Source organism: Acipenser ruthenus, chromosome 35 (genome assembly GCF_902713425.1).
Source record: "Acipenser ruthenus chromosome 35, fAciRut3.2 maternal haplotype, whole genome shotgun sequence".
Classification (NCBI taxonomy): Eukaryota; Metazoa; Chordata; class Actinopteri; order Acipenseriformes; family Acipenseridae; genus Acipenser; species Acipenser ruthenus.
Window position 1 is genome coordinate 8,512,176 of NC_081223.1, and position 23,547 is coordinate 8,535,722.

Genomic DNA, 23,547 nt, shown 5'->3' on the forward strand with positions numbered 1-23,547 from the left:
ATGCGTATAAGTGGCAATTGTTTCAGAGTTGGTGTCTGGCTGAGGGCCATGACCCGGTCTCCTGCCCTATGGCAGTGATATTACAGTTTCTGCAGAAGCTGTTAGATGAGGGTAAGTCTCCCTCTACACTTAAAGTGTATTTGGCCGCTATTTCGGCTTGCCATGTACGCATTGACGGGTTATCACCTGGTTGCCATTTCCTGGCATCTCAGTTCCTAAAGGGCGCAAGACGCTTGCGGCCTCCAAGGTCGACCAGTTTACCGTCTTGGAGCCTTGATGTGGTGCTAGAAGCCCTTACCAAGGCACCGTTCGATCCTCTCCACAGTGTGGATATGAAGTTCGTGTCTATTAAGACTGCGTTTTTGCTGTCAGTGGTATCAGCAAAACGTGTGGGCGAGTTACATTCACTCTCGGTGCATCCATCATGTACTCGTTTCGCAGGAGACGGTTCTAAGGTCTCCATGCGTCCAAATCCGGCCTTTTTACCCAAGGTCCTGCCTCAATATCCCCGTTTCACATGAACCAAACAGTCGAGTTGATGGCGTTCCATCCTCCTCCTTTTTCTTCCCCAGAGGAAGAGCGGTTACACATGCTCTGCCCTGTGCGGGCATTGAGGTGTTATATTGATCGCACAAAGACTGTGAGGCAAACAGAACAGCTGTTCATATGCCATGGTTCTAAAACTTTGGGTCAGCCGCTGTCTAAGCAACGCCTTTCTCATTGGATAGTGGATGCTATTCAGTTAGCATATGATACTATGGGCCTTCCGCCACCAGGGCAGTTGAAGGCACATTCCACTAGGGGTATGGCAACATCCTGGGCCCTCTTTAGAGGGGTGCCGATGTCTGACATTGGCGCTGCAGCCAGTTGGGTTACAACTCATACATTTACGAGGTTCTACCGGTTAAATGTACTGGAATCCTCTGCTCCGTCATTTGGAGCATCTGTGTTGCACTCTATGACGCCTCAGGTTGCGGACGTCTAGAGTGGTTGACAATATGGTGTGACTATTCCACCTTGGGACAGGTGTCATTGCGAGCATAGACGCTGAGGCGCAGCTCCGCATATGTGTAGATGTACTGCCTACGCAGTTGCGTTATGACGTAAGGCTGTCCTACTGCCGAGAATCCTCCCTCGCGACGGCTTGGGTACACTGTTCCCATACCTTGATGGTTATTTTCGACTTGAAAGGGAACGATAGGTTGCGGATGCAACCCCGGTTCCCTGAAAGAGAAAATAACCATCAAGCCGCCAGGTCGCTCTGGAGGCCTTCACGGCCTGAAGGGCAAAAGAGGAAGTGACTCTCCACGCGCTGTGTATAGTAAGCTCCCAGGGGGGCGGGCTTACACGGCAGCTTGCGCGGAGGCCTATCGGCAGCTTTGACATAAAGCTCAGCCAATCCCTACTGCCTGACGGCAATGTCCCATACCTTGATGGTTATTTTCTCTTTCAGGGAACCGGGGTTGCATCCGCAACCTATCGTTTTATTGGATAACACCCTGGGAGCTCGACAGAACAGTGTGTATGCATATTGCTAAAATGGAAACCAAATATACACGATTCAAATGGGAATCGTATTCAGATTTTAAGCACAAATTAGATAGACTTCACAGTGCAAAGGAGGAAGGCAGACAATGCAAATGAGGCAACTGGCTCCTACTTTTTAAATCATACGAGAAACTTGAACCCAATTAAGCTTTTAACCGCCTGCAGTCTGGAATGAGTTTGAAATGTTGTTGTAACACCTCACTGGGCAACAGCAATTGCATTATATGAAAGCTCCTGTTAATTTGTCAGCGGCACAGCTACCGGTGCCACTCAGAGTTGGAGGGAGACGGTCGGCCACTTGCCCATAAAACAATACTTTCAGGGATCATTTCTATAGTGATTTGCTAGCAAAATGCGTTTTTAAAGTGTTTGGACTCGCTATCCACGAGGAAGAGTGAGAGTGTTCGCTTTTGAGCGTGAAGGAGACAGTGAGTGTTGTTTTTGGCCAACTGCTCCCTGTTATTGATGACCCCTCCAGTGTTCCTTAGGGGGCTGGAGGAAGCGGACACGTTCTGAGTGGGTATCTTGCCTAAAGGTACTCAAGACGAACTACAGTTGCAAAGCACTGCTGCTTTTTCGACGATTGATTAAAACTATCAATCTGACTGAAAACACGGATCACATTAATTGTGATCGGTTTGATACCAATAGGCTTACATGACAGGTATTGTGTATAGACAAAGTCATATACACAGAAATGAACACGGACAGTGTTTATTAAGGGCTGACTCGTTGAAACGTTCGAGAGATCTCGGTGTACTGGACAAATATACTGGATTTTTTCCATGTCGTAATTGTGCCGCCTGTGATAATGCGTTTGAAACTAGAGATAATGTGAGACAATGTCTGTTACTGGCGGATTGTTTACAAATGTACTCAATTATGTTACAACTTTTTTGTCTACGAAACATATCTGTAACATTTATGTAATGCCTGTGTGTTTTTTTCATGAAGTTAATTTGCTAACAGACTGTTCTGATTTGTTTCTAACCGTGAAGCGATCGCTCTGTTTGCCGTATATTTTCTTTCTGTAAGAGGAGTGTCCTTGTGATCCCATATAGAATGCGACGAAACAGGTCGCCCTCCTTAATATAAACAGAAAAAGAATAAGTTCACGCACACCCCAGGTGATTTACTGTAGCGTCAGACATTGGAGATTCAGCAGTGTACTGCAGTGTTGGGCAAAGTCGACGGTGTCAGTCAGGATGGCCGAGCGGTCTAAGGCGCTGCGTTCAGGTCGCAGTCTCTCTGGAGGCGTGGGTTCGAATCCCACTTCTGACAAACCTTTTTGTTCATTTATTTCTTAAAACGTCCACCGAATGCTTTGTAATTTGATTTGTTTTTCTTGTTAGTATTCGAATCACAAGGTCGTTAAATGAGAGAAAGTCACCTCAAGCCTGCACCTCACCACATCCTTCACACTGTTAAACTGCCTCATTATGACGAGGCCTCTAATTATGCCTTTCCGATACTTTGAATGTGTTATTGTTGAGTTTAACATGAGAACATCTTAGTAGAACAATCATAATGTCCGCAGGACTTATTTTCCTCGGCTTCTAGTAACAAGCTTTGAGTGTGTGGCCGGTTAGCTCAGTTGGTTAGAGCCTGGTGCTAATAACGCCAAGGTCGTGGGTTAGATCCCCGTACGGGCCACGGCTTTTCTTCTTTAAAGAAACCACAGCATTTGTAATGGTGCCAAAATGAACAATCTTTAACAAAATGAACCGAAGCGATATGAAGTACAACCAGTAATATTTCAGACTTCCTGAGCTTTAAACATGTATTAACAATGAACACATACAATCAATTAAAAACAAAGCTTACGTAGTGGGCAGGATTCGAACCTGCGCGGGGAAACCCCAATGGATTTCTAGTCCATCGCCTTAACCACTCGGCCACGACTACATGCTCGCTCGGTTGTTTGTGAAAATCTCCAAAAGAAGTAAACGAAACCCGCAGTAATGCTGTAGATGGCAGTATAGGCTAACTAATGAACCGAAGTCAAATGCCTTTGTTGAAACTGTCAGATTTGTACAAGGCAAGCACACGTGGGAAATGTAAATACAATATAATTTTTGTTAACGTTCATAATAATGAATACATCTTTATTTCAAAATACGTAGCTATTTAACTGATCTTTTCAAAAAAACACCCCCATCCACAAAACAAAGTAGTTATTTATTTCAACTGAAAAATTGACTTGCTTCATGGCTGTTCCCAGAGCACTCGAGCACGTTCTGGCTAGCGTGAGCGGACTTAGCAGATAACAAGATCTACAAAATATCACATGCTAATAAAACATACCATAATTATGTTCGTTTTTATTATACATGGTGACTTACAGAGACTAGGGTGTGTGAACTATGCATCAGCTGCAGTGTCACTTACAGTTACATCTCACCCGAAAACGGGGCACAAGAAAGTTAAGTGACTTGCTCAGGGTCACACAATGAGTCAGTGGCGGAGGTGGGATATGTATCGGGGGACCTCCTGGTTACAAGCCCTTCATCTTTAAACACTGGACCATGCAGCCTCCTATAACAAAATCACACCCCAGATTTGACTCCCACCCACAATCCCTGGCATAGAAGGCCAGTGCCTTATCCATTAGGCCACAAGGGCTGACACGATAAACACAGTTGGTAGTACTAAAGAAAGAGGGAACAATAGTATCGTGGTTTAATACATCATATCCAAGCCATCGTTGGTGTTCAAACACAGCAGAGTGTTACATTGGGAAAGGGCCGTACTTGTCAGTACGTATTTGATATTCATGTGGGAAGATTTAAGATTGTGAAGAAGTTTAAGTATGCTGCGTATTTGCGCATTGGGAACCTTACATAATTAGGTTTTTGATTAATGCCACTTTCTTACGGACAGTAATCAAGGTGACGATACAAGACCAGAGCCAATAAAGCAGTTATTTTCCTGTCCTTTCATTACCATATTCTAGTGTGCTTGTTCAGAATATGCGTGAATCGTGAAAACATCTTGCCAATATGTGAACAAAGCCAGCATTCACTTTATTGATCACCATGTGTATTAACCGCTATTGGAAAACAGATGATTGTGTTAAAGATGTTAATAGATTTTTAATGTACACGTTTTAGAGCTAAACGTTTGTTGAGACAGTTCAGGCGCTGTAGCAGTGTTTAACTATTTCCTGGATGTTTGCCTTTTGGTCTTACTCTAGAAAAAGTAATAATAATACTAAAAAGTAGGCAAAACCATTTTTTGAGAAACCGCATTTGGGAGAAAAACTAACAGTTTGGAAACGCATTTGCAAAGGCATTGGATTCTATTGTGGTGTTTCCGAACTGTTGAACGTTTCTCATTACATGCAGGTTTATTGGCTTGACAAAAAGGCGATTGACGAAAAGAATGCTGTCTCGATAGAAAAATCGCGTCCAGCTGAAATAGCTCAGTTGGGCGAGCGTTAGACTGTAACGGTTCCTGCTTCGATACCGGGGTTTTTGCAAACAGCACGACTAGGGGTTTTTTTTTAAATTAATTTTTTGAATTAAAAAAAAAACAGCACATTTTTTCTTCAGTGTAATTGGAGGAAATAAAAACGTATTATAGTGCAATTTTCTAATGCGATTAAGAAATGCAAAAAGCATCATCCCTGCGTGGGCTTGAAACACCAACCTTTCGATTAACAGCCGAACGTGCTAACCGATTATGGTGTTTTATTGGATAACACCCTGGGAGCTCGACAGAACAGTGTGTATGTATATCGCTAAAATGGAAACCAAATATACACGATTCAACTGGGAATCGTATTCAGATTTTAAGCACAAATTTGATAGACTTCACAGTGCAAAGGAGGAAGGCAGACAATGCAAATGAGGCAACTGGCTCCTACATTTTAAATCATACGAGAAACTTGAACCCAATTAAGCTTTTAACCGCCTGCAGTCTGGAATGAGTTTGAAATGTTGTTGTAACACCTCACTGGGCAACAGCAATTGCATTATATGAAAGCTCCTGTTAATTTGTCAGCGGCACAGCTACCGGTGCCACTCAGAGTTGGAGGGAGACGGTCGGCCACTTGCCCATAAAACAATACTTTCAGGGATCATTTCTATAGCGATTTGCTAGCGAAATGCGTTTTTAAAGTGTTTGGACTCGCTATCCAGGAGGAAGAGTGAGAGTGTTCGCTTTTGAGTGTGAAGGAGACAGTGAGTGTTGTTTTTGGCCAACTGCTCGCTGTTATTGATTACCCCTCCAGTGTTCCTTAGGGGGCTGGAGGAAGCGGACACGTTCTGAGTGGGTATCTTGCCTAAAGGTACGCAAGACGAACTACAGTTGCAAAGCACTGCTGCTTTTTCGACGATTGATTAAAACTATCAATCTGACTGAAAACACGGATCACATTAATTGTGATCGGTTTGATACCAATAGGCTTACATGACAGGTATTGTGTATAGACAAAGTCATATACACAGAAATGAACACGGACAGTGTTTATTAAGGGCTGACTCGTTGAAACGTTCGAGAGATCTCGGTGTACTGGACAAATATACTGGATTTTTTCCATGTCGTAATTGTGCCGCCTGTGATAATGCGTTTGAAACTAGAGATAATGTGAGACAATGTCTGTTACTGGCGGATTGTTTACAAATGTACTCATTTATGTTACAACTTTTTTGTCTACGAAACATATCTGTAACATTTATGTAATGCCTGTGTGGTTTTTTCATGAAGTTAATTTGCTAACAGACTGTTCTGATTTGTTTCTAACCGTGAAGCGATCGCTCTGTTTGCCGTATATTTTCTGTCTGTAAGAGGAGTGTCCTTGTGATCCCATATAGAATGCGACGAAACAGGTCGCCCTCCTTAATATAAACAGAAAAAGAATAAGTTCACGCACACCCCAGGTGATTTACTGCAGCGTCAGACATTGGAGGTTCAGCAGTGTACTGCAGTGTTGGGCAAAGTCGACGGTGTCAGTCAGGATGGCCGAGCGGTCTAAGGCGCTGCGTTCAGGTCGCAGTCTCTCTGGAGGCGTGGGTTCGAATCCCACTTCTGACAAATCTTTATTGTTCATTTATTTCTTAAAACGTCCACTGAATGCTTGGTAATTTGATTTGTTTTTCTTGTTAGTATTCAAATCACAAGGTCGTTAAATGAGAAAAAGTCACCGCAAGCCTGCACCTCACCACATCCTTCACACTGTTAAACTGCCTCATTATGACGAGGCCTCTAATTATGCCTTTCCGATACTTTGAATGTGTTATTGTTGAGTTTAACATGAGAACATCTTAGTAGAACAATCATAATGTCCGCAGGACTTATTTTCCTCGGTTTCTAGTAACAAGTTTTGAGTGTGTGGCCGGTTAGCTCAGTTGGTTAGAGCGTGGTGCTAATAACGCCAAGGTCGCGGGTTCGATCCCCGTACGGGCCATGGCTTTTCTTTTTTAAAGAAACCACAGCATTTGTAATGGTGCCAAAATGAACAATCTTTAACAAAATTAACCGAAGCGATATGAAGTACAACCAGTAATATTTCAGACTTCCTGAGCTTTAAACATGTATTAACAATGAACACATACAATCAATTAAAAACAAAGCTTACGTAGTCGGCAGGATTCGAACCTACGCGGGGAAACCCCAATGGATTTCTAGTCCATCGCCTTAACCACTCGGCCACGACTACATGCTCGCTCAATTATCTGTGAAAATGTCCAAAAGAAGTAAACGAAACCCGCAGTAATGCTGTAGATGGCAGTATAGGCTAACTAATGAACCGAAGTCAAATGCCTTTGTTGAAACTGTCAGATTTGTACAAGGCAAGCACACGTGGGAAATGTAAATACAATATAATTTTTGTTAACGTTCATAATAATGAATACATCTTTATTTCAAAATACGTAGCTATTTAACTGATCTTTTCAAAAAACACCCCCATCCACAAAAACAAAGTAGTTTTTATTTCAACTGAAAAATTGACTTGCTTCACGGCTGTTGCCATAGCACTCGAGCACGTTCTGGCTAGCGTGAGCGGACTTAGCAGATAACAAGATCTACAAAATATCACATGCTAATAAAACATACCATAATTATGTTCGTTTTTATTATACATGTCGACTTACAGAGACTATGGTGTGTGAACTATGCATCAGCTGCAGTGTCACTTACAGTTACATCTCACCCGAAAACGGAGCACAAGAAAGTTAAGTGACTTGCTCAGGGTCACACAATGAGTCAGTGGCTGAGGTGAGATTTGTGCCGGGGGACCTCCTGGTTACAAGCCCTTTATCTTTAACCACTGGAACACACAGCCTCCTATAACAAAATCACACCCCAGGTGGGACTCGAAACCACAATCCATGGCTTAGAAAACCAGTGCCTTATCCATTAGGCCACAAGGGCTGACATGAAAAGCACATTTGGTAGTAATAAAGAAAGTGGGAACAATAGTATCGTGGTTTAATACATCATATCCAAGCCAACGTTGGTGTTCAAACACAGCAGAGTGTTACATTGGGAAAGGGCCGTACTTGTCAGTACGTATTTGACATTCATGTGGGAAGATTTAAGATTGTGAAGAAATTTAAATATGCTGCGTATTTGCGCATTGGGAACCTTACATAATTAGGTTTTTGATTAATGCCACTTTCTTACAGACAGTAATCAAGGTGACGCTACAAGACCAGAGCCAATAAAGCAGTTATTTTCCTGTCCTTTCATTACCATATTCTAGTGTGCTTGTTCAGAATATGCGTGAATCGTGAAAACATCTTGCCAATATGTGAACAAAGCCAGCATTCACTTTATTGATCACCATGTGGATTAACCGCTATTGGAACACAGATGATTGTGTTAAAGATGTTAATAGATTTTTAATGTACACGTTTTAGAGCTAAACGTTTGTTGAGACAGTTCAAGCGCTGTAGCAGTGTTTAAATATTTCCTGGATGTTTGCCTTTTGGTCTTACTCTGGAAAAAGTAATAATAATAATAAAAAGTAGGCATTAACCATTTTTTGAGAAACCGCATTTGGGAGAAAAACTAACAGTTTGGAAACACATTTGCAAAGGCATTGGATTCTATTGTGGTGTTTCCGAACTGTTGAACGTTTCTCATTACATGCAGGTTTACTGGCTTGACAAAAAGGCGATTGACGAAAAGAATGCTGTCTCGATAGCAAAATCGCGTCAAGCTGAAATAGCTCTTTTGGGAGAGCATTAGACTGTAACGGTCTCTGCTTCGATAGCGGGTTTTGTAAACAGCACGACTAGGGTTATTTTTTAGTAATTAATTTTTTGAATTAAAAAAACAGCACATTTTTTCTTCAGTGTAATTGGAGGAAATAAAAACGTATTATAGTGCCATTTTCTAATGCGATAAAGAAATGCAAAAAGCTTCATCTCTGCGTGGGCTTGAAACACCAAAATTTCGATTAACAGCCGAATGTGCTAACCGATTATCGTGTTTTATTAGATAACACCCTGGGAGCTCGACAGAACAGTGTGTATGCATAGAGCTAAAATGGAAACCAAATATATACGATTCAAATGGGAATCGTATTCAGATTTTAAGCACAAATTTGATAGACTTCACAGTGCAAAGGAGGAAGGCAGACAATGCAAATGAGGCAACTGGCTCCTACTTTTTAAATCATACGAGAAACTTGAACCCAATTAAGCTTTTAACCGCCTGCAGTGTGGAATGAGTTTGAAATGTTGTTGTAACACCTCACTGGGCAACAGCAATTGCATTATATGAAAGCTCATGTTTATTTGTCAGCGGCACAGCTACCGGTGCCACTCAGAGTTGGAGGGAGACGGTCGGCCACTTGCCCATAAAACAATACTTTCCGGGATCATTTCTATAGTGATTTGCCAGTGAAATGCGTTTATATAGTGTTTGGACTCGCTATCCACGAGGAAGAGTGAGAGTGTTCGTTTTTGAGCGTGAAGGAGAAAGCGAGTGTTTTTTTTTTTTGGCCAACTGCTCCCTGTTATTGATGACCGCTCCAGTGTTCCTTAGGGGGCTGGAGGAAGCGGACACGTTCTGAGTGGGTATCTTACCAAAAGATACGCAAGACGAACTACAGTTGCAAAGCACTGCTGCTTTTTCGACGATTGATTAAAACTATCAATCTGACCGGAAAAACGGATCACATTAATTGTGATTGGTTTGATACCAATAGGCTTACATGACAGGTAGTGTGTATAGACAATGTCATATACACAGAAATGAACACGGACAGTGTTTATTAAGGGCTGACTCGTTGAAACGTTCGAGAGATCTCGGTGTACTGGACAAATATACTGGATTTTTTCCATGTCGTAATTGTGCCGCCTGTGTTAATGCGTTTGAAACTAGAAATAATGTGAGATAATGTCTGTTACTGGCGGATAGTTTACAAATGTACTCAATTATGTTACAACTTTTGTGTCTACGAAACATATCTGTAACATTTATGTAATGCCTGTGTGGTTTTTTCATGAAGTTAATTTGCTAACAGACTGTTCTGATTTGTTTCTAACCGTGAAGCGATCGCTCTGTTTGCCGTATATTTTCTGTCTGTAAGAGGAGTGTCCTTGTGATCCCATATAGAATGCGACGAAACAGGTCGCCCTCCTTAATATAAACAGATAAAGAATAAGTTCACACACACCCCAGGTGATTTACTGTAGCGTCAGACATGGGAGGTTCAGCAGTGTACTGCAGTGTTGGGCAAAGTCGTCGGTGTAAGTCAGGATGGCCGAGCGGTCTAAGGCGCTGCGTTCAGGTCGCAGTCTCTCTGGAGGCGTGGTTTCGAATCCCACTTCTGACAAACCTTTTTGTTCATTTATTTCTTAAAACGTCCACCGAATGCTTTGTAATTTGATTTGTTTTTCTTGTTAGTATTCGAATCACAAGGTCGTTAAATGAGAGAAAGTCACCGCAAGCCTGCACCTCACCACATCCTTCACACTGTTAAACTGCCTCATTATGACGAGGCCTCTAATTATGCCTTTCCGATACTTTGAATGTGTTATTGTTGAGTTTAACATGAGAACATCTTAGTAGAACAATCATAATGTCCGCAGGACTTATTTTCCTCGGCTTCTAGTAACAAGCTTTGAGTGTGTGGCCGGTTAGCTCAGTTGGTTAGCGCGTGGTGCTAATAACGCCAAGGTCGCGGGTTCGATCCCCGTACGGGCCATGGCTTTTCTTCTTTAAACACAGCAGAGTGTTACTATTATTATTATTATTATTATTTATTTATTTCTTAGCAGACGCCCTTATCCAGGGCGACTTACAATCGTAAGCAAAAACATTTCAAGCGTTACAATACAAGTAATACAATAAGAGCAAGAAATACAATAACTTTTGTTCAAGTAAAGTACAAGTTTGACAAACCACAATTCAATAATACAGCAGGTAATAGTGACAGTTACATCAGTATATGATTAAATAGTGATAGTTACATCAGGATGTGAGTAAATACAAAGTACTACAGGTTAAAAACTTGGCAGATTACAGTATTCTGAAGTACAGGATTAAATGCAGTAAAATAGGGGCTGATAAGAGCAAAATAAAGCACATTTACATGAAGGGTGATAGTGTCCCAGGATACAAACAGAGGAGTTCTACAGGTGCTCTTTGAAGAGGTGAGACTTAAGGAGGCGCCGGAATGTGGTCAGGGACTGGGCAGTCCTGACATCTGTAGGAAGGTCATTCCACCACTGCGGAGCAAGGGTGAAGAAGGAGCGGGCTTTGGAGGCAGGGGAGCGTAGCGGTGGTAGAGCTAGTCTTCTAGTGCAGGCGGAGCGGAGAGGTCGAGTGGGGGTGTAGGGAGAGATGAGGGTCTGGAGGTAGCTGGGTGCAGTCTGGTCAAGGCATCTGTAGGCTAGTACAAGAGTCTTGAACTGGATGCGAGTGGTGATCGGGAGCCAGTGGAGCGATTGGAGTAGTGGACTAGCGTGGGCGAAGCGAGGCAGAGAGAACACCAGGCAGGCAGCAGAGTTCTGGATGAGCTGGAGCGGACGGGTGGCGGACACAGGGAGGCCAGCCAGGAGGGAGTTGCAGTAGTCTAGGCAGGAGAGTACCAGGGCCTGGACCAGGAGCTGGGAAGCATAGTTGGTGAGGAAGGGTCGGATTCTTCGGATGTTGCTCAGGAAGAATCGTCAAGTGCGTGCCAGAGTGGAGATGTGCTGGGAATAAGAGAGGCAGGGGTCCAGGGTGACTCCGAATCTTAGCTGAGGAGGAGGGAGAGAGTGTGGTAGTTTCCAGAGGAACAGTTGTTACAAAAAAGTTAGTCTATAATATTAATCCTAACAGAAACAATAGGCTTCCCAGCCATCAGCTTGGAAGCAGAATGGAGATCAAATCGGACGAATAACAAGTGCAAAATGGAATGCGGAAATCAATGTAAAGGCAGTTTAAATAAGAGCAGCTGCAATACATTAAATAGAGTTATATTTAAGAGCAAGTAGTAACTGCAGTAGAGTATTTAATTATGGATGGACCAAACTTGCAGGTCGCCACTGTCACATTTTCCAGGAAATCACGGCTAATACTGAGAAAGAAAACAGATGAGAACCTAACAGAAAACTAGTGAAAAACACTGCATTGATTACCTGAACTTGTCAAATGTAGCCTACTGAATTGCTGAATTGTTGGGGGGAGAATGGCGCATCCAGCTGAGGCGCTTCATCTGAAATGCAGCGTGTGCCCTATAGCCTGGAGATCGCTGGTTCCAATCCAGACTATGCCATCTCCGAGGGGGCGGCGCACAGTTGGCCGACTGCTACCCGGGTTGGGTTGTCTTAGGTCAGCTTGGTAATCATTGTCTCAACAAGCTCCAGCAACTCCTGTGGCGACCGGTTGTCTGCGAGTTGTGGGCGGAACTGCGTTTCCTCCAACACCGCTACAGCCAGGTGCGGTTGTCTTTGCTGTTGCAGTGTGACAAGAGGAGGGTGGCTGACGGCGTTTGTTTCAGAGGATGCGCATGATGAGTCTTCGTTCTGCCGAGTCGATACGGGAAGTTGCAGCAGCGCCATAAACAAAACAATTGGATATTCCAAATTGGGAGATTTTTTTAAATATTACAACAAAAAAATTAAATAGTTAAGCTTCAAAAAATCTATTTTTGACTGAGCGAGTTAAGTGTGTATGGTAACCTGACAACACAACACGTTGAAAACACAGAAAAGACGCTGAGAAAAAAAAAAGTTTCCTATTTTCTGTTTAATTAAGAAAATACAATAAAAAAAGATTATTCTCTTACTTGTCTTCCTGCCATATCCCCTCTTTTTTGGTCAAATATTGAATATATTCGTATTCAAATTCAAACGACTGTTCTTTGTTCCCATGATGCATCAGTGATGGGCTGGGTTTTAGCGATCGCGATAATTTCTGATATTTTACAGTGGCTGGACTTTATAATAATAAAAAATGAAAAAGGGTAACGAGCGACAAATGCATTAATTTCTGTAGATTTGTTCTATTTTAATGGGTTATAATTTTACAAATTTAAAAGACATTCATTAAGAAAAGATAAAACTAATTTAATCACCTTTAAGAATTATGTTTTTATTGACAGAAATATATTTGATGTATGTGTGTTTGGCATGAAATCAAATAAAGTCCCATTGGATTTTGCTTGAAAAGAGGAAACACAAAAGATGTTTTTTTAGTTTTTTTTTTTTTTTTTAAATAAAGCATTTATTCAACATGTTTGTTTTTTTTACAAAAATACAACACAATACAACACGGAATGTTTTTTTTTTGTTAAAAGAATGACAAAAGTTAAAATATTTTCTCGTTTTTTTTCTGTTTGTTGTTGGGCTGCCATCTTGGTAAGAGCTTGTCAATTGTCGCATGTGAACAAAGCCCCTACCAAAATGTCCAGTACAGTACAGTACAGTGCTGTTAGATTAGACTGGACTGTATTGAATTAGCTGGCTCTCAGATCCCCAGTACAGTACAGTGCTGTTAGATTAGACTGGACTGTATTGAATTAGCTGGCTCTCAGATCACCAGTACAGTACCGTGCTGTTAGATTAGACTGGACTGTATTGAATTAGCTGGCACTCAGATCTCCAGTACAGTACCGTGCTGTTAGATTAGACTGGACTGTATTGCATTAGCTGGCTCTCATATCTCCAGTACAGTGCTGTTAGATTAGACTGGACTGTATTGTTAGCTGGCTCTCAGGTCACCAGTACAGTACCGTGCTGTTAGATTAGACTGGACTGTATTGAATTAGCTGGCTCTCAGATCCCCAGTACAGTACAGTGCTGTTAGATTAGACTGGAATGTATTGAATTAGCTGGCTCTCAGATCTCCAGTACAGTACCGTGCTGTTAGATTAGACTGGACTGTATTGAATTAGCTGGCACTCAGATCTCCAGTACAGTACCGTGCTGTTAGATTAGACTGGACTGTATTGCATTAGCTGGCTCTCATATCTCCAGTACAGTGCTGTTAGATTAGACTGGACTGTATTGTTAGCTGGCTCTCAGGTCACCAGTACAGTACCGTGCTGTTAGATTAGACTGGACTGTATTGAATTAGCTGGCTCTCAGATCCCCAGTACAGTACAGTGCTGTTAGATTAGACTGGAATGTATTGAATTAGCTGGCTCTCAGATCTCCAGTACAGTACCGTGCTGTTAGATTAGACTGGAATGTATTGAATTAGCTGGCTCTCAGATCCCCAGTACAGTACAGTGCTGTTAGATTAGACTCTACTGTATTGAATTAGCTGGCTCTCAGATCCCCAGTACAGTACAGTGCTGTTAGATTAGACTGGACTGTATTGAATTAGCTGGCTCTCATATCTCCAGTACAGTACCGTGCTGTTAGATTAGACTGGAATGTATTGAATTAGCTTGCTCTCAGATCCCCAGTACTGTACAGTACTGTTAGATTAGACTGGACTGTATTGAATTAGCTGGCTCTCAGATCCCCAGTACAGCACAGTGCTGTTAGATTCGACTGGACTGTATTGAATTAGCTGGCTCTCAGATCCCCAGTACAGTACCGTGCTGTTAGATTAGACTGGACTGTATTGAATTAGCTGGCTCTCAGATCCCCAGTACAGTGCTGTTAGATTAGACTGGACTGTATTGAATTAGCTGGCTCTCAGATTCCCAGTACAGTACCGTGCTGTTCGATTAGACTGGACTGTATTGAATTAGCTGGCTCTCAGATCATGAGTACAGTACAGTGCTGTTAGATTAGACTGGACTGTATTGAATAAACTGGCTCTCAGATCTCCAGTAAAGTGCTGTTAGATAAGACTGGACTGTACTGAATTAGCTAGCTCTCAGATCCCCAGTACAGTGCTGTTAGATTAGACTGGACTGTATTGAATTAGCTGGCTCTCAGATCCCCAGTACAGTACCGTGCTGTTAGATTAGACTGGACTGTATTGAATTAGCTGGCTCTCAGATCCCCAGTACAGTGCTGTTAGATTAGACTGGACTGTATTGAATTAGCTGGCTCTCAGATCCCCAGTAAAGTACAGTGCTGTTAGATTAGACTGGACTGTATTGAATAAACTGGCTCTCAGATCTCCAGTACAGTGCTGTTAGATAAGACTGGACTGTACTGAATTAGCTGGCTCTCAGATCCCCAGTACAGTGCTGTTAGATTAGACTGGACTGTATTGAATTAGCTGGCTCTCATGTCTCCAGTACAGTACAGTGCTGTTTGATTAGACTGGACTGTATTGAATTAGCTGGCTCTCAGATCCCCAGTACAGTACAGTGCTGTTAGATTAGACTGGACTGTATTGAATTAGCTGGCTCTCAGATCCCCAGTACAGTACAGTGCTGTTAGATTAGACTGGACTGTATTGAATTAGCTGGCTCTCATGTCTCCAATACAGTACAGTGCTGTTTGATTAGACTGGACTGTATTGAATTAGCTGGCTCTCAGATCCCCAGTACAGTACAGTGCTGTTTGATTAGACTGGACTGTATTGAATTAGCTGGCTCTCAGATCCCCAGTACAGTACAGTGCTGTTAGATTAGACTGGACTGTATTGAATTAGCTGGCTCTCAGTTCCCCATTACAGTACCGTGCTGTTAGATTAGACTGGACTGTATTGAATTAGCTGGCTCTCCGATCCCCAGTACAGTACAGTGCTGTTAGATTAGACTGGACTGTATTGAATTAGCTGGCTCTCAGATCCCCAGTACAGCACAGTGCTGTTAGATTCGACTGGACTGTATTGAATTAGCTGTCTCCCAGATCCCCAGTACAGTACTGTGCTGTTAGATTAGACTGGACTGTATTGAATTAGCTGGCTCTCAGATCCCCAGTACAGTACAGTGCTGTTAGATTAGACTGGACTGTATTGAATTAGCTGGCTCTCAGATCCCCAGTACAGTACCGTGCTGTTAGATTAGACTGGACTGTATTGAATTAGCTGGCTCTCAGATCCCCAGTACAGTACCGTGCTGTTAGATTAGACTGGACTGTATTGAATTAGCTGGCTCTCAGATCCCCAGTACAGTGCTGTTAGATTAGACTGGACTGTATTGAATTAGCTGGCTCTCAGATCCCCAGTAAAGTACAGTGCTGTTAGATTAGACTGGACTGTATTGAATAAACTGGCTCTCAGATCTCCAGTACAGTGCTGTTAGATAAGACTGGACTGTACTGAATTAGCTGGCTCTCAGATCCCCAGTACAGTGCTGTTAGATTAGACTGGACTGTATTGAATTAGCTGGCTCTCATGTCTCCAATACAGTACAGTGCTGTTTGATTAGACTGGACTGTATTGAATTAGCTGGCTCTCAGATCCCCAGTACAGTACAGTGCTGTTTGATTAGACTGGACTGTATTGAATTAGCTGGCTCTCAGATCCCCAGTACAGTACAGTGCTGTTAGATTAGACTGGACTGTATTGAATTAGCTGGCTCTCAGTTCCCCAGTACAGTACCGTGCTGTTAGATTAGACTGGACTGTATTGAATTAGCTGGCTCTCCGATCCCCAGTACAGTACAGTGCTGTTAGATTAGACTGGACTGTATTGAATTAGCTGGCTCTCAGATCCCCAGTACAGCACAGTGCTGTTAGATTCGACTGGACTGTATTGAATTAGCTGTCTCCCAGATCCCCAGTACAGTACTGTGCTGTTAGATTAGACTGGACTGTATTGAATTAGCTGGCTCTCAGATCCCCAGTACAGTACAGTGCTGTTAGATTAGACTGGACTGTATTGAATTAGCTGGCTCTCAGATCCCCAGTACAGTACCGTGCTGTTAGATTAGACTGGACTGTATTGAATTAGCTGGCTCTCAGATCCCCAGTACAGTGCTGTTAGATTAGACTGGACTGTATTGAATTAGCTGGCTCTCAGATCCCCAGTACAGTACCGTGCTGTTAGATTCGACTGGACTGTATTGAATTAGCTGGCTCTCAGATCCCCAGTACAGTACAGTGCTGTTAGATTAGACTGGACTGTATTGAATTAGCTGGCTCTCAGATTCCCAGTACAGTACAGTGCTGTTAGATTAGACTGGACTGTATTGAATTAGCTGGCTCTCAGATTCCCAGTACAGTACAGTGCTGTTAGATTAGACTGGACTGTATTGAATTAGCTGGCTCTCAGATCATGAGTACAGTACAGTGCTGTTAGATTAGACTGGACTGTATTGAATAAACTGGCTCTCAGATCTCCAGTACAGTGCTGTTAGATAAGACTGGACTGTACTGAATTAGCTGGCTCTCAGATCCCCAGTACAGTGCTGTTAGATTAGACTGGACTGTATTGAATTAGCTGGCTCTCATGTCTCCAGTACAGTACAGTGCTGTTAGATTAGACTGGACTGTATTGAATTAGCTGGCTCTCAGATCCCCAGTTCAGTACAGTGCTGTTAGATTAGACTGGACTGTATTGAATTAGCTGGCTCTCAGATCCCCAGTACAGTACAGTGCTGTTAGATTAGACTGGACTGTATTGAATTAGCTGGCTCTCAGATCCCCAGTACAGTACTGTGCTGTCAGGTTAGACTGGACTGTATTGAATTAGCTGGCTCTCAGATCCCCAGTACAGTACAGTGCTGTTAGATTAGACTGGAATGTATTGAATTAGCTGGCTCTCAGATCCCCAGTACAGTGCCGTGCTGTTAGATTAGACTGGACTGTATTGAATTAGCTGGCTCTCAGATCCCCAGTGCAGTACAGTGCTGTTTTTAAAATCCATAAAAATGTTGTAAATCTTAAATTCCTGAGATCTAACACTTATGAAAATGAATGAACAAAATAAACAAATAAATACATAAATGAAAAAATCAATACACAACTTTATAAACAAATTCCTAAAATTACACAAATTCAGGCAATCCAACACCTTTAAAAAAAAAGTACAAAGTAACACGGAACAGTCCATTATAGTTAGTATATGGGGTGATTGGTCTAAGGCTATTGTGCATATTATTATCATTATTATTATTATTATTATTATTATTATTATTAAAGTATTATTACTAGTCCAAACTCCCTCACCCCTCTCTTTGACTGCACCTAAATGGATCAGTCCCTTCAAAAAAAAAAAAAATAGTCATTTTGCACTGAAATTAAATAAAATACATGCAATTTCAAAGTAAAAAGAAAACAGTTTCAAATTGTAACATCTGAAACACATTTTGTATATATATATAATCTTTAAACATCTTAAAACAGTTGCAGAATATTTTGTAGTGATTTTCATAGCAATTAAGAAAGTCAAAGAGAGAGAGAGAGAGAGAGAGAGAGAGAGAGAGAGAGACATAAAACTGGGAAAAAAAGGCAAAACACTTTAAAAGAAGTGTAATTTGTAATTCATTATGAACAGAGCTGCACAGAGCAGGTCTGTAGGAAACTCAACACTGCAGAGCTGCACAGAGCAGTTCTATAGGAAACTCAACACTGCAGAGCTGCACAGAGCAGGTCTATAGGAAACTCAAGACGGCAGAGCTGCACAGAGCAGGTCTATAGGAAACTCAACACTGCAGAGCTGCACAGAGCAGGTCTATAGGAAACTCAAGACGGCAGAGCTGCACAGAGCAGGTCTATAGGAAACTCAACACTGCAGAGCTGCACAGAGCAGGTCTATAGGAAACTCAACACTGCAGAGCTGCACAGAGCAGGTCTATAGGAAACTCAAGACGGCAGAGCTGCACAGAGTAGGTCTATAGGAAACTCAACACTGCAGAGCTGCACAGAGCAGGTCTATAGGAAACTCAACACTGCAGAGCAGCACAGTGCAGGTCTATAGGAAACTCAACACTGCAGAGCTGCACAGAGCAGGTCTATAGGAAACTCGACACTGCAGAGCTGCACAGAGCAGGTCTATAGGAAACTCAACACTGCAGAGCTGCACAGAGCAGGTCTATAGGAAACTCAACACTGCAGAGCTGCACAGAGCAGGTCTATAGGAAACTCAACACTGCAGAGCTGCACAGAGCAGGTCTATAGGAAACTCAACACTGCAGAGCTGCACAGAGCAGGTCTATAGGAAACTCAACACTGCAGAGCTGCACAGAGCAGGTCTATAGGAAACTCAACACTGCAGAGCTGCACAGAGCAGGTCTATAGGAAACTCAACACTGCAGAGCTGTACAGAGCAGGTTAAAAGGAAAGACAGATCAACACTGCAGAGCTGTACAGAGCGAGTCTATAGGAAAGACAACATTTCATTTTTTTATATAACTTTTTAGATTAGTTCCTTTTAAAACAGTGCTTTCACTGGGTCTCTCTCAAACACTTTCAATGAGACTCCCTATCACACAGCAGTTTCAATAAGACTCACTATCGCACAGCAGTTTCAATAAGACTCCCTATCGCACAGCAGTTTCAATAAGACTCCCTATTGCACAGCAGTTTCAATAAGACTCCCTATTGCACAGCAGTTTCAATAAGACTCCCTATTGCACAGCAGTTTCAATAAGACTCGTTATCACACAGCAGTTTTAATAAGACTCATTATCGCACAGCAGTTTCAATAAGACTCCCTATCGCACAGCAGTTTCAATAAGACTCCCTATTGCACAGCAGTTTCAATAAGACTCCCTATTGCACAGCAGTTTCAATAAGACTCCCTATCACACAGCAGTTTTAATGAGACTCATTATCACACAGCAGTTTTAATAAGATTCATTATCGCACAGCAGTTTCAATAAGACTCCCTATCGCACAGCAGTTTCAATAAGACTCCCTATCACACAGCAGTTTCAATGAGACTCCCTATCACACAGCAGTTTCAATGAGACTCCCTATTGCACAGCAGTTTCAATAAGACTCCCTATCACACAGCAGTTTCAATGAGACTCCCTATTGCACAGCAGTTTCAATAAGACTCATTATCGCACAGCAGTTTTAATAAGACTCATTATCGCACAGCAGTTTCAGAGCAGAGCTGGTCTATAGGAAACTCAACACTGCAGAGCAGTAATTGAATCGTAATATCTTTTCAATATAGACTTTAAGGGGAAATTCACAAATGCTCTTCACATGGTTTCAGGAAAAAAAAAGTGGAGGGTGAGAGAGAGGGAGAGGGTGAGAGTGAGGGAGAGAGAGAGGAGAAAGAGGGACGCGTCTGGACAAACGCCTCTGGACTTCCCGTTTGCTTCTTTCAAACAATCCAACTTGTAACAACGAATAGTGGAGTCTTCGTTTTCATATTTCTCCCAGTAGTCTTGCTCTTTAACTTTCGTCAATGTGGACTCAGCTTCGTAACTTTTGGTTTGACTTTTATCTGGACTGATGTAACTGTTGTCTTGCTGTTGTCCTTTCTTTCCATCCAAGCCTTTAGATTTGTCCGAATTCCCCCCGCTTGCCTTGCCCGATTTGGGGAACCACCATCTCGTTCTGGTGCTGAAGGTGTAAGTGACGCGGGCTCTCGGATAGTAAGGCATCATGGGGCAGGGAGCGAAATCGATTTCTCTCAAGAACCTCAAATCTAGACCTTTCCTCTCCTCGGGACCGGCGCAGAGGAGCTCGGAGCTGGAGATCCGGACCTGACGGAACCATTCCCAGAGAGGGCGGGCCTGGCAGGAGCAGCTCCAGGGGTTTTCGTTGAGTCTGAGGAACTGCAGGGATGAGAGATCGGAGAGGGCCGAAGCAGGGAGGTCTGTTAGGGCGTTGTTGAAGAGGAAGAGGGTGGTGAGGTGACCCAGGTCCCTGAAGGCTTTGCGGTTGACCTGTCGCACTCGGTTCTCGTGGAGGAGGAGCCTGTCCAGGTTGACCAGCCCTCTGAAGACATTTTCAGACAGGACTCGGATTTGGTTGCCGTGGAGGAAGAGGTGAGTGAGATTCACCAGGTCTGAGAAGAGATTGTCCTGAGAGGGGGAGAGAGAGGGAGGGGGAAGGGGAGGGACAGAGATTGATATTTGGCACATGAAAATTCAGTACTACCAAAAAGTTGTATGTTAAATTATATAATTAAAATTATTTGTGTTATAGCTCTCCTGTATGTATCTGCCTCCTGTCACCCCTTCCCCCCCAGGAGCAGGGTTGAGACAGACTGTATTAGATAGGATAGAGGGGGCTCTCCAGGAGCAGGGTTGAGACACACTGTATTAGATAGGATAGAGGGGGCTCTCCAGGAGCAGGATTGAGACACACTGTATTAGATAGGATAGAGGGGGCTCTCCGGGAGCAGGGTTGGAGACACACTGTATTAGATAGGATGGGAGGGATGGGGGGGGGGCTCCAGGAGCAGGGTTGGAGATGCACTGTATTAGATAGGATGGGGGGGGGGGGGGCTCCAGGAGCAGGGTTGGAGGCGCACTGTATTAGATAGGATAGAGGGGGCTCTCCGGGAGCAGGGTTGGAGACACACTGTATTAGATAGGATGGGAGGGATGGGGGGGGGGGCTCCAGGAGCAGGGTTGGAGATGCACTGTATTAGATAGGATGGGGGGGGGGGGGCTCCAGGAGCAGGGTTGGAGGCGCACTGTATTAGATAGGAGGTCTCTCTCTCTCTCTCTCTCTCTCTCTCTCTCTCTCTCTCTCTCTCTCTCTCTCTCTCTCTCTCTCTCTCTCTCTCTCTCTCTCTCTCTCTCTCTCTCTCTCTCTCTCTCACCTGGATGTGTTGCAGCAGGTTGTCCTGCAGGTAAAGGAACTGCAGGCTGTAGAGTTTTTTGAAGATGTTTCCGGGCAGGGTCCCCAGCTGGCAGCGGTATATGTGCAGGCTCTGCAGCTTGTCCAGCCCCCGGAAGGAGTCAGGATGGAGGGTGCGCAGGGAGGGGTTATCCCCCAGGTCCAGCTCCTCCAGATCTCGCATGTCGCTGAAGGAATCGGGTTTGATGGAGCTGATGTTGTTGGAGTAGAGCCACAGGACCTGATGAGAGGGAGAGAGAGAGAGGTGGGCAGTCAAATAGTGTCTCTTAAAAGATGGACCCCCCCATACATTTTCTATTTGTCTCCAACATCCTACCTTCCTGTAATTATATATGTATGTTTAAAAAACTCTGTAAAAGACTACATATATGAACAAAATAAGTATGTAATTGAATTACATTTAGATTATTGTGTGGGCTTGCACGTTGTTGTTTCGGAGGACAAAAGCTTGAGTGTGTTTGTCTATCTCCAGCCTCTCCCAGCCGAGAAGGAGTCACTGCGGGGGAGATCGCAGCAGCAGCAGCAGTGGTGAGGCAGACATAGTCTTAAAAACAATTTATAAATTGGGGGAGAAAAGGGGGTTACCCATAAATGTGAAGTGTGAACAGGGCAAGACGGTACCTGTGTCTGGAAGCCGAAGGACTCTGCCTGCAGCTCTGTGATGCGGTTGTTTTGGAGGAATACTCTCTGGCTGTCATAGGGAATGCCGGCCGGCACCGCCGAGAAGTTCTGAGACTGGCAGCTGACCATCATCGGGGAGGGGTAACAGACACACAGCCTGGGGCAGGAATAGGCAGGGCTAGGGGAGCAGACTGCCAGCCAGAGCAACAGCCAGACAGACACCGAGCCTGCGTGGGGAGAGAGAGGAGAGAGTGTGAGAGAGCAGAAGGGAGGGGAGAGAGATAGACTGATAGATAAACAGAATGACAGACAAGACAGAAAGGCAGATAAACCAATATACAGACAGATTTGAAGTCATGTCTCAATGAACATTTATTCAGTTGTCTGTCATAGATCTCTCTAAGAGTGACCCCTGACCCCGATTGACCCAATGATATAATATTCTCAGCACATAACAGAACTGACTGGGCGAACAGTCACTCAGAGAGAGGCTCGGAAACTTTGGTGACATTTATAGAGGAACCCGAATACTCGGAAAAACAGGAACGCCTTCTATAATTCAGGGAAGACAATGAATAGAGAAGAACACTGTCAATGAGTGTGTGTGTGTGTGTGTGTGTGTGTGTGTGTATGTCTCTCAATGTGTGTCTGTGTCTCGGTGTGTTTCTATCTCAATGTGTGTGTATATGTGTGTGTGTGTGTGTGTGTCTCAGTGTGTGTCTCTCTCAATGTGTGTGTGTGTCTCTCAATGTGTGTGTGTGTCTCAGTGTGTGTCTATCTCAATGTGTGTGTGTGTCTCTCCCAATGTGTGTGTGTGAGTGTGTGTCTCGGTGTGTTTCTCTGTGTGTGTGTGTCTCAGTGTGTGTCTCTCTCAATGTGTGTGTGTGTGTCTCTCTCTCAATGTGTGTGTCTCAGTGTGTGTCTCTATCAATGTGTGTGTGTGTCTCAGTGTGTTTCTCTCTCAGTGTGTGTGTGTGTCTCAGTGTGTTTCTCTTGCAATGTGTGTGTGCTCCAGTGTGCGTATGTGTGTCTCTCAATGTGTGTGTCTCTCTCAATGTGTGTGTGTGAAAGCCTGAACACATTTCACTCCAGATTAGCACTCTCACACAGCAGCACATCAGCAGCACGGTGGAAATGACTTCATCAGGAACAAGAAGCCGCTTTATTTATGGTGGATCTGTTGACCTACAAATCTGATTATAATATTTTATTATCTTTAACAATAATAGGGGACTCCCGAGTGGTGCATCCTGTAAAGGCACACCCTGGAGTGCAGAATGCACTGTTTCGAATCCGGGCCTATGCCACCGCCAGCTGTGGC

General features: G+C 43.5%; 1 protein-coding gene and 11 non-coding genes across 12 annotated transcripts; 9 read left to right on the forward strand and 3 right to left on the reverse strand.

Annotated features, from left to right (window-relative positions):
• The first annotated feature begins 1,854 nt into the window (after positions 1-1,854).
• LOC117395825 (small nucleolar RNA U3) lies at positions 1,855-2,069 on the forward strand. Its single transcript, XR_004543736.3, has one exon. It is a non-coding gene; the product is annotated as a small nucleolar RNA U3 (small nucleolar RNA).
• A 678-nt stretch (positions 2,070-2,747) lies between these two features.
• trnal-cag (transfer RNA leucine (anticodon CAG)) lies at positions 2,748-2,829 on the forward strand. The gene has a single exon. It is a non-coding gene; the product is annotated as a tRNA-Leu (tRNA).
• A 298-nt stretch (positions 2,830-3,127) lies between these two features.
• trnai-aau (transfer RNA isoleucine (anticodon AAU)) lies at positions 3,128-3,201 on the forward strand. The gene has a single exon. It is a non-coding gene; the product is annotated as a tRNA-Ile (tRNA).
• A 170-nt stretch (positions 3,202-3,371) lies between these two features.
• Positions 3,372-3,453, reverse strand: trnas-aga (transfer RNA serine (anticodon AGA)). The gene has a single exon. It is a non-coding gene; the product is annotated as a tRNA-Ser (tRNA).
• A 2,154-nt stretch (positions 3,454-5,607) lies between these two features.
• LOC131705443 (small nucleolar RNA U3) lies at positions 5,608-5,822 on the forward strand. The gene has a single exon (XR_009310399.1). It is a non-coding gene; the product is annotated as a small nucleolar RNA U3 (small nucleolar RNA).
• A 678-nt stretch (positions 5,823-6,500) lies between these two features.
• On the forward strand, positions 6,501-6,582 carry trnal-cag (transfer RNA leucine (anticodon CAG)). Its single transcript has one exon. It is a non-coding gene; the product is annotated as a tRNA-Leu (tRNA).
• A 299-nt stretch (positions 6,583-6,881) lies between these two features.
• trnai-aau (transfer RNA isoleucine (anticodon AAU)) lies at positions 6,882-6,955 on the forward strand. The gene has a single exon. It is a non-coding gene; the product is annotated as a tRNA-Ile (tRNA).
• A 170-nt stretch (positions 6,956-7,125) lies between these two features.
• trnas-aga (transfer RNA serine (anticodon AGA)) lies at positions 7,126-7,207 on the reverse strand. The gene has a single exon. It is a non-coding gene; the product is annotated as a tRNA-Ser (tRNA).
• Positions 7,208-9,357: 2,150 nt separating this feature from the next.
• On the forward strand, positions 9,358-9,576 carry LOC131705379 (small nucleolar RNA U3). The gene has a single exon (XR_009310334.1). It is a non-coding gene; the product is annotated as a small nucleolar RNA U3 (small nucleolar RNA).
• Positions 9,577-10,254: 678 nt separating this feature from the next.
• On the forward strand, positions 10,255-10,336 carry trnal-cag (transfer RNA leucine (anticodon CAG)). Its single transcript has one exon. It is a non-coding gene; the product is annotated as a tRNA-Leu (tRNA).
• A 298-nt stretch (positions 10,337-10,634) lies between these two features.
• On the forward strand, positions 10,635-10,708 carry trnai-aau (transfer RNA isoleucine (anticodon AAU)). Its single transcript has one exon. It is a non-coding gene; the product is annotated as a tRNA-Ile (tRNA).
• Positions 10,709-19,863: 9,155 nt separating this feature from the next.
• LOC131705103 (reticulon-4 receptor-like 2) lies at positions 19,864-22,451 on the reverse strand (the record flags this gene model as incomplete). Its single annotated transcript, XM_059007313.1, has 3 exons — positions 19,864-20,821; positions 21,568-21,825; positions 22,227-22,451. Coding segments are annotated over 3 exons (1,314 nt in total), but the record flags the coding sequence as incomplete, so codon positions are not given.
• Positions 22,452-23,547: the final 1,096 nt, after the last annotated feature.